At 47.7% G+C, this 10,379-nt stretch overlaps 1 protein-coding gene across 1 annotated transcript; it reads left to right on the top strand.

Annotated features, from left to right (window-relative positions):
- The first annotated feature begins 8,818 nt into the window (after window positions 1-8,818).
- Window positions 8,819-10,168, top strand: LOC136479568 (protein GRIP-like). Its single transcript, XM_066477393.1, has 4 exons — window positions 8,819-9,019; window positions 9,275-9,578; window positions 9,651-9,755; window positions 9,828-10,168. The coding sequence occupies exons 1-4, from the start codon at window positions 8,819-8,821 to the stop codon at window positions 10,166-10,168; spliced, it is 951 nt and encodes a 316-aa protein (XP_066333490.1).
- The last annotated feature ends 211 nt before the right edge of the window (window positions 10,169-10,379 follow it).

Below are 10,379 nucleotides of genomic sequence, written 5' to 3'. Positions count from 1 at the left end.
CAGTTACTATGAGGCCACCAGAGATGCTGGTAGAGTACAGTGGTGCTACTACAGAGTTCCCTGCATACAACATGACTCAGATGATCCAACATAGTGCAGTGAGGACACCCAGCCAGCCGAGCTGATGTCCAGAGGTGCCAGAGACTATAGCTCAGTAGGATGAGACTATTAGGGGCATAGTAGCTATAGAGGAGGAGCAGCTTGATGCTCAGTAGGAGGGGATGGTCGAGAGCGACCCCAATGACAGCTTAGATGAGGACTACCAGGACATTCCTCATATGCCTCCACGTCGACATGACCATGAGGCCGGTAGCTCCAGTTCAGCTCCACCTGCACTATAGACAGACCCCGCTCTACTTGCCATACTTGAGCGGATGAGGCAGGATCAGGCTCACTAGGCTTAGGAGACCGCCGCCACTTTTGCACAGTTTCAGACTCGGCAGGATGAGTTTCAGCGATAGCAGTAGGCCATACAGTAGCAGCAGTAGGCCATGCATCAGCAGCAGCTCCTTGGATTTATACAGCATGTAGTGACAGCTATTGGGGTTCCACCGCCATAGCCTTCACCCCAGCTTGGTCAGCCTGCCACCACTTCTATGACTCCAGCTTTATAGCCTAGTGGGCTTTAGAGTCAGGGACATCCACTGGCATAGTTTGCTTCACCTATAGAGCAGGTGTCCTAGTGGTTTGCCTCGCCAGTGTTAGCCCCACAGTTCACACCTCTTCAGATAGGCTTCACACCGGCTCAGACTTCCTCGCTACTAGTGCTAGATAACTCAGTCTCCAAGAGTCTTGGAGCGACTTTTAGTGAGTTGACAGGGCAGCCTACTCCACCATATTTGCATGTCCTAGGTCCTTCTATAGTCGCACCTATTACCAGCACTACAGAGATACTCCCTTCCTCAGTGGCATCATCAGAGCAGACTGCTCTAGTCATACCTACACAGTCTATAGCAGCTCTAGTTGTTGATCCGACCTAGACCACTTTAGCGTCGCTTCTAGCTACAGAGGGTCAGACTGCTCAGAGCTCTGGTTCAGATGATGATGGCACTCAGTTCCAGCTTGCTCCTTGTACCTCAGCGCTCGACTCGTCCGCTGCAGCCCCACCGATCGACCCTTAGGTTTTGGTGTTTGACGCCAAAGGGGGAGAGGGATCGAGTATGTTAGTCTTAGGGGGAGTGACATATCTAGGGAGAGCTTAGTTTATCTATTAGATGGTCTATTACATTTGGAGTTTTATGTGTGATACACTATTATGCATTCATGTGTTTACTTTTATGCATCAAACTATATTTATGTGATAGTGATATCTATGTGATCGTGATATATGACATGTGTGCTCTCTACTTTGAATTATTTATATGTCATGTCACTTGTGCTATGCTCATTTGCTTTGCTTCCACGTTTTACTCCGATGCAAATGAGCTTTATTACTTGTACTCATGCTTATTTCATATCTTTTGAGTACATCATGTTGGCTTAGGTCATATAAGCTTGCCTAACTCTTTTGTTCTTATTATCAAAAGCTTATATGAACTAAGCATGTTAAAAACCTCAACTCTTTCACATATTCGAGGTGGTATTGTCATCAATCACCAAAAAGGAGGAGATTGAAAGCATCTATGCCCCTAGTTGGGTTTCGAAGATTAATGACAATACGTGATTACTATGATTAACGTATGTTTTGTAGAGACAATTAAGTTAGGTCATGGTAATGGAGATTAATTGGGCTATCATGGTGGTCATGCCCCTACGATGGAAATCAATTCAGTTTTCAAAGGATGGATGACAAGGTTAAGGATGGACTAGTTCTAAGTGTCGTTTGGTGTTGAAGAGACACTTAGAGTAGTTTAGGACTTTGTTTTTCCTTTGATCATACTATTAAGGGGGGTATGGACGGGTAGCTTGACCTAGGTGAGTCTAGTGGGTTAGGTGTGGTGCACACTTGCTAAACCTAGCACTAGGTAGCTCCTAAAAAGCCCTGAGATCCATTGGAGCAAACTTCATTCACGTACGATCGAAAGTTGGAAGTGAATGGAGGGTCAAATACTGACCGGACGCTAGCTTCGGTGTGACCAAACGCTGGCGCAGAGTCCTGTTAGTTCATTTGATCAAGGTGAAGTCGTATGGAAGTGACCGGACGTTGAGAGGTGAAGTGACCGGACGCTGAGGGCCAGCGTCTGGTCGACTCCAGTAAGGTTCCAAAGAGGGAAAATCATGACCGGACGCGTCCGGTCACCATTTGATCATTGGAATTCAGGGTGAATTGACCGGCGTGTCCGGTCAACATGACCGGAGCGTCCGGTTACCCCACAGAGGCACATAACGGTTTGTTTTTCAGCCCATGTTATAAATACTTCCTCCATTCGTGTGTGGGGGTACTTTTGCTAATTCCAACAACTTAGAAACATCTTTGTGAGTGCCAAGAAGAGCAAGGTCCTAGTGAGGTGATTGAGATTTGAGAATCCCAAAGAGAGCCCTCATTAGTGAGATCAAGAGTAGCAAAGTGTGCATCCACCCTTCTCATTAGGCTTGTCGTGGTCAAGTGAGAGTTCGTGCTTGTTACTCTTGGTGATCGCCATCACCTAGATGGCTTGGTGATGATTGGGAGCTTGGTGATCATCCGGCGGAGCTTGTGGATGACCCAACTCAAGTTGTGAGCGGTTGTGGGTGATTCACCGCGACGGAGTGTCAAAGAATCAACCCGTAGAGAGCACTTGATCCTTGCGTGGATCAAGGGGGAGCTACACCCTTGCGTGTGTGCTCCAACGAGGACTAGTGGGGAGTGGCGACCCTCCGATACGTCGGCAAAACATCGCCGCGTTCCTCCTTCTCTCTTTACTTTGAGCATTTACTTTGAGCATTTACTTCGAGCAATTCAATACTTGTCTTTACATCCATAGAATTGCCATGCTAGAGTAGGATTGGAACTTAGGTTGCAAGACTTTTTGTGCGGTAGAACATTAGAAACACTTTCTAGGCACAAGGGGTTAATTGGGCTAACCGTAGGATTTAATTATTGAAAGAAATTTAGAATTAGCCCAATTCACCCCCTCTCTTAGGCATCTTGATCCTTTCACAAAGAATATGTGAGAAGATGCTATAATTGCAAGAGCCCTGATCACGTTGTAGTGGATTGTCCCTACTATAGTGACAATGATGAGGATGAGAAGAAGAAGCACAAGAAGGACAAGAAGGAAAAGAAGGAGAAGAAGGAGAAGAAGATGACCTTACAAAAGAAAAAGAATGGTGGGGGCTATGTGGTCACTTGGGATAGTGGTGGCTCTTTGAATAGTGATGGCTCTAGTGATGATGATAAGAAATCCATCAAGAAAGCACTAGCAAGCATCGCCATCAACAACAAGCCCTCCATCTTCGACACTCCATCGACATGCTTCATGGCAAAGCCTACCAAGATAAAATATGATATGAGTGATGATGATGACTGTGAAAGTGATGCTTGTAGGAGTGATAATGATGAGGAGGAGTACACCAAAGAGGAGCTCATGGACACGTGTGAACAAGTGCACACTTGCTTTGAGATGAAGAGAAAGGAGTGCAAAGAATTGCGCAAGAAAGTCAGATTTCTTGAGCAATCCTTTGATGAGCTCAATGCAACTCATGAGAGGATAATGGAAGCCCATGAGAAGCTTGGCACAGCTCACTCTAAGCTTGAAAAGGCTCACTCCTCTCTTGTCGAGCAAGTCAAGAAGGAGGAAGCCAAGAAGGATCAAGTGATTGTGTCTTGTGATGTGGGACTAACATGTAATATTATTGATGAATCTTTTTATAAGGCCATTGTTGTTGCTCCCACTAACCCTTCTTGTAGCACTACTACTTCTACTTCACCTTTGAGTGATGGTTTCACTTGTGATTCCTCACTAATGGTGAAAAATGAGACCCTCAAGAAGGAGGTAAATGAGCTCACTCGTGCCTTAGGCAATGCCTATGGTGGAGATGCCCGCTTGCTAAAGTGCTTGGGTAGCCAAAGATTTTCTCTCAACAAAGAGAGATTAGGCTATACCCCCAAGAAAGGCAAGGCAACCTTTGTCACTCCCAAAGCAAGCTTTGTGAAGGGTAATGGTTGGTTTTGCAATAGATGCAAGCAAGTTGGGCATATAGAGCAATATTGCAAGACTAACAAGAACAAACAACCTAATGTATCCTCAATTAGATTTGATTCTTGTTATATACTTGTTAAGGGTGCCAATGGTGTGAGCGCTAAGTTCATTGGTACACCAATTATGGGCCCAAAGAAGAAGGCCATTTGGGTACCAAAGACCTTGGTAACTAACCTTTAAGAACCCAAGCAAGTTTGGGTACCTAAAAAGAATTGATCTTCTTTTGTAGGTCAATTATAAAGCCGGAGGAAGGCATTGGGTGCTTGATAGTGGGTGCACACAACATATGACCGGTGATTCAAGAATGTTCAATTCAGTCAATGAGAATGAGAGCAATAGAATTGATAGTATCATATTTGGTGACAATGGCATAGGCAAGGTCAAGGGTCTTGATAAGATTGCAATATCCAATGACTTGAGCATTTCAAATGTGCCACTAGTAGAGAGCTTGAACTTCAACCTATTGTCTATAGCTCAATTGTGTGATCTTGGTTTCAAGTGCATATTTAGTGTGGATGATGTAGAGATCATAAGTGTAGATGACTCTATCTTAATATTCAAAGGATTTAGATATGAAAATCTATACTTGGTTGATTTCAATGCTAGAGAAGCTCAATTGTCAACATGTTTGCTCACTAAATCGAGTATAGGTTGGTTATGCAATAGAAGGCTTGGTCATGTTGGAATGAAACAATTGAACAAGTTGATCAAGTATGACTTAGTTAGAGGCTTGAAGGATGTCACATTTGAGAAGGATAAGCTTTGTAGTGCATGTCAAGCCAGAAAGCAAGTTCGTAACACACATCCTAAGAACAGCATGATGAGCATATTTAAGGCATTTGAGTTGTTGCACATGGACTTGTGGACCAACCACATACACTAGCATTGGTGGAAACAAATATGGATTTGTGATTGTGGATGATTTCACTAGATATACTTGGGTATTCTTTCTTGTTGACAAGAGTGATGTGTTTGCAACCTTCAAGACATTCATCAAGAGAATTCACAATGAGTTTGAAACAACCATCAAGAAAGTAAGAAGTGACAATGGAAGTGACTTTAAGAACACAAGAATTAATAATTTGTGTGATGAATTTAGGATTAGGCATCAATTTTCAGCCAAGTACACTCCATAATCAAATAACCTAGTTGAAAGGAAGAATAGAACTTTGATTGATATGGCAAGATCAATGTTGAGTAAGTACAATATGAGTCATTCATTTTGGGCCGAAGCAATCAACACGCTTGCTACAATAGCAACTGACTCTATTGTTATCCATGGAAGGAGAAGACCCCATATGAGCTCTTGAATGATAGAAACTGTCGATAGAATATCATCGGTAGTCCTCTGAGGGGTATCCCATGAAGGTAGATTGATCGGTAGAGAGACGTGTAATCAAGAACAAGAAGGCAACAAAGACACATGAGTTAGATAGGTTCAGGCTGTCAGTATGACATAATACCCTACTCCTGTGTTCTGTTGGATTGTATTGGCTATCGTATGATATTGCATGTGTTTGGAGGGGGTCCCTGCCCGCCTTATATAGTTCGGAGGGCAGGGTTACAAGTCGGTTAGATCTGAGAGATAACTGGAAAGTAATAATAGATTACAGTAATCATGGAATCATATGTATCCTAACAGATTTTGTAGCATCTTCAGGATATCTTCCCAGTATCTTGCGGGAGGCATCGAGTAGAGTCGTGCCCTGCAAGGCTTCATCTTGTAGGCTGGGCTACCCCTGGGGGCGTAGCCCATGTGGTCCACCATGGGTATCCGGGGTCGTACCCCCCATAGCTAGTCCCCGAGCGCCTTATACCCATTGTGCAACACCGTCTTGAGCTTGTCTAAGCAGGTGCCAATGAAGCCGAGTAGTCAAACTCATGGTCCGACCACTGTGATGAGTTGTCTAGCAGTTGTGAGCCGTTGTCGAGCAGCGTGGACCGTTGTCAAGCAGCGTGAACTATTGCCAAGCAGTGTGAACCATAGCCGAGCAGTATAACCCAAGTACGGCTTGCCATAAGGGTGTAAGGAGCTCAAGTTCAGAATCGAAAATTTCTTCGTAGTGGACCAAGTGTGCCCACTTAGAGTCCGACCACAAGAAAAGGAGATAGTCGTCTTCAGCTTCAAGAGGCGCGGAGTCTTCTAGAATAAAGCGAACACATTCACCGCAAGGTGAAGTGTGCCCACTTAGTCCCCGAGCCTGATAGTAAATGATGTAGTCAGGTGGTGCCAGGGTCCAGAGTAGAAGAATGGTAAAAGACCAGCCGAGCAGGCAGCCAGTCCCCGGGCGTAGCCCTAAGATGAGAACAAGCACATTCACTACAAGGTGAAGTGTGCCTACTTAGTCCCTGAGCCTGATAGTAGGTGACGTGGTCACGTGGTGCCAGGGTCAGAAACAACAGACAACTGAAGAAAAATCCCAAATGTGGTGAGGGACCGAGACGTAATGCTGACGCAGACCCTAAGCCACAAGAGGAAATCCTGGAGAAAACAGAATCACGGAGAAAATATCAGAGTAATGGCTGTACAGTAGTAATTACTGAGCCGTAATGGTTGGCGGAAAAGTCCGCGAATATTCGGCGAGCCATAGCAAATTGCAGAGATAAACGGGTGATATGGGCCACGGTTGCGCATAAGCCCAGGTAACGGCCCAACATGTTGTTGTGGAGAATTCGAAGAAGCGCCAATCGTGGGAACAATTTCCCAAAAACCCTCGAATGCGAAAAGGTGGGGGAAGTGCTTTATAACTGCGCTGCCGCACCCCGCGCTCCCACCTTTGCCACTTTGCCATTTCATCTTCCACCTCAGCCCTCGCTCTTCTAGATTCACATCCATATTTGCTTCCGCCACCCATCCCTAACCAGATCTGAGAGATGGCGCCAAAGAAGGGAGCTATGAAGCCAAAGAAGACGAGCCCCAAGAAGGCGAGTGCCAAAGTCAGGCGTGATGAAGAGTGGGTGCCGTCGCGCACGGGAGAGGCGGAGCTCAATAGATTGGTGGTGGCGGGAGTTCTTTCTAACCGCGTTACCACCGGATGGTGGCCGACCCTCGGTGAGCCCTTCCCAATGCCCCACACTGATGAAGTAGTGGTGTTTGAGGATTACTTTTGGCGAGGATTGGGATTTCCTGTTCATCCTTTTCTAAGGGATTTGTTGGAGTTCTGGGTGGCTAGTCTTTGCAATCTCCACCCAAATACCATTTTGCATATGTCAATCTTCATCCATTTCTATGAGGCGTACCTCAGAATCCTTCCCCACTTCAACCTATTCCGCCACCTATTCTGGCTGAAGAAGAGAGGCGACGGTGGTTCCAAGGTGGTCGGCGGAGTGTACCTTCAACTATGCGATGGAATGGCGGGCAAGTATCTTACTGTGCCGCTAAACATGTTGCTGAAAGGGTGGAATGGTAGGTGGTTTTATATGAAGCAGATCCACCCTGCCGTCCGCTGTGACGTGGACCACGTCCTAGAGAGCCAGAGGAGCTGGTCAGAGATGCCAAGCAGCGCTGATATGGAGCAAGTGAGGGAGCTCCTTGGCTTAATTAGGGGCATGAAGACCAATGGTGGATTGGTGGCGGTGAGCTTCATAGTGCGCCGTGTCTAGTCCTATAAAGAGAGGGTCCACCCCACCTTTGAGTTCAAGGGGGAGACCGACGGTACCTGGGAGAGGCCGGAGATGCTGTCGAGGGACGTAGTGCAAGAGCGAGCTACAGAGCTATTTGCTCCGTTTGCCTCATTCAGCATGTCAGGGTATACGAGGCCCTTTAACTGCAAGAATCTACCTCCTCAGGTAAATATCTTAGTTGTGTGTTCCTAAAGCTTTTTATTTTCTGTAGTTGTCGAGCAGTGGATTGATTCACTTATGCGAAGATCCATTAGCAGGAAAGAGCGGTGTACTTCTCAGGCATGCTGAGGGGCGATTGGCCACAGGGAGTAGATGCCCGGCGCCCGACACAACCTGAGCAGGGAGCCGTTAGCATCTCTTCGGAGAGTCCATCCGCGGTGTTAGAGAAAATCCACGGGAAGAGGACGGCAGCAGACGAGCGAGCCTAGAAAAAGAGAAGGACGGCGGGTGCCACTCCCCTTAAACCGGGCGACATTTCACTTGGCAGAGACTGACCTACTCGGACGCATAGCGAAGCGATGTCTGAGTGGTCGGATGATGATGAGGCTCTGGTGGCTCCTCCACTGAACACTGAAGCGCCTCCGCACAACATGCATGTGGAACTACGCTCGAAGAGAGGCGAAGAAGTCCCCGAGCAGCGGGCGAGGGGAGTCCCCGAGCAGTAGGTGATGGGAGCCCCCAAACGGCAAGCAGATGAAGCCCTAGAGTGGCGGGCAGAGGAGAGGCCGACAGTGGAGAAGGCGGGACCTCCACCCTAGAGCACAGGAGTTGATCCCACGGCCGTGCCTAGGGGCTCGGGTAGACAACACCGGTTCAAGAAATTGTACTGGCAAACCAAACCGTAAGTATCCTTGCCTTGGAGTTATTTTGCTGTCATTCCTTAGTTTTTTTTGGCAAATGATGAGCTGATCTGGTGTAGAGCGAGGCATATGGAGGATCTAGCCCCGCCCGTCCAGACTGACAAGCAGCCAAATGCTAGCCCCAAGGCAGATGACGAGTAGCCAAAAGCTAGCCCTAGGGTGGAGGAGATGCTGGTGGACCCTATCTTGGAGTCCCTAGGTGCTCGATAGCCTATGGAGGAGTCAACCAGCCCTTATGCTGGAGTTGGCAGTGATGCACGGTTGGCGTCGATGGTGGACGGGTCGGCAGCAGTGCCTGAGGCAACGACAGGAACTACTGGGTCTCTAGGAGCAGAGGCTGGAGTTGCTGGCGACACGCCAGAATCTAGAGCAAAGAAGCATGCGGTGTCGGAGGAGAAGATAGCACTCCCTGAGGCATCCAGCTACAGCGGAGGAGGACGAGGTGGATGAGATTGAGCATGATGAACCTCGACCCCAATCTGTCCAAATCCTCCACAAGCACGGCGATGAAGTTGTGGTTGTCGAGGAGGAGGACACCACCAGGGAGATGAGGAGACTAAAGTCTGCCCTTGCTGGAGTGGTGAAACAAATCGTGGTCAGTGCTGCATATGGAGTGCTCGCCTTTGACATTGGAGATCAAAGTTCATCATTGTCATTGTGCGTTTGCAGGAGATAACTCAGACTACCGAGCAGCGGCCCCAGCTGATCAAGAGGATGGAGCCCCTCGCCAAAGAGAATGATAAACTCAAAGAGGTGATGAAGCTGATGGAGAGAAACATCCAAAGGGCCCAGCGTGAGCGAGACCTTGCTGAGTCCAACGCACAGGACCTAGAATACCAGAAAGGGATCCTGTTCGAGCAGCTGACGGCTATGTCTGAGCAGTTGCAGGGCAAGTCCGAGCAACTGGCGAATGCTTCTGCGCAACTAGAGCAGAAATCTGACCAGCTCATAAGCGTATCCGAGCAGAAGATAGGTATAGCATATCGGCAAATGTTTTTGTGTTGCCTGACAGTCATAGTGTTGGTGATGACTGTTGTGCTTGTAGAGCAAGATGCGGAGCTCGGCCAGCTACGCCAAGCCTTTGAGCAACTCCAAGAGGAGAAGGCGAAGGAGACAAGGCGAGCAGACAAACTGGGCGAGGAGCTCAATGGTGAGTACTTCCTGGTCGGAGTTACTTCTAAAGTAGTTTTCCTTGCTTGATGGAACCTTGTAATGCTTGCAGACTACCGTCGGAGAGTAAAGGCACAATTTGATGTGCTGGTGCAGGAAGCCAGGATCCAAAGGGAGAAGTTCAACGCTGTAGTCGCTGGAGTCAAACCGGTGCTCGACTGCGTCAACCTAGAGGCGTCTCCTCAGCCCAATGACAGACCGCCACATTCGAACACCGTCATCGAGAGGTGCAAGGGGGCATGGGAGAACTTCAAGAGCTTCAACCGCGACGCCGTTGTTACTAAAGATGGCAACGGTCATAGAATGCCCGCATGCCCGTGGGCATGGAACCCGATGGGCAAGGATACAGGCACCACTTCTTGCCCGCGGGCATGGGCGCAGGCACCATCCTGAACCCAGAGGATAGTTCTTCGTGGGCAAAGAAATTTGCTATCCTCGCCCGCTTATCCGCTAGACCCGCTCCACAGGTCTGACATGTGGGACCTACAAGTAAATATATGTATATATACATGATTTGTTGTGAATATGTATCTTTGTATCTCTTGTAATGCACTATGATTTATGTATATGCTCAACCTGGCGGGCACACGAGCATGCCCGTGGG

Source organism: Miscanthus floridulus, chromosome 9 (assembly GCF_019320115.1).
Source record: "Miscanthus floridulus cultivar M001 chromosome 9, ASM1932011v1, whole genome shotgun sequence".
Classification (NCBI taxonomy): Eukaryota; Viridiplantae; Streptophyta; class Magnoliopsida; order Poales; family Poaceae; genus Miscanthus; species Miscanthus floridulus.
The sequence above is the reverse complement of the archived record's forward strand: the minus strand, read 5'-3'. Positions and strand labels throughout refer to the sequence as shown.

Excerpts from the sequence above, each read along its gene's own strand:
- LOC136479568 (XM_066477393.1), top strand. The coding sequence starts at position 8,819 with ATGGAGGAGTCAACCAGCCCTTATGCTGGAGTTGGCAGTGATGCACGG. Across the intron at positions 9,020-9,274 it reads AGAAGATAGCACTCCCTGAG|GAGATAACTCAGACTACCGA; the intron begins GCATCCAGCTAC and ends GTGCGTTTGCAG. Across the intron at positions 9,579-9,650 it reads CGTATCCGAGCAGAAGATAG|AGCAAGATGCGGAGCTCGGC; the intron begins GTATAGCATATC and ends TTGTGCTTGTAG.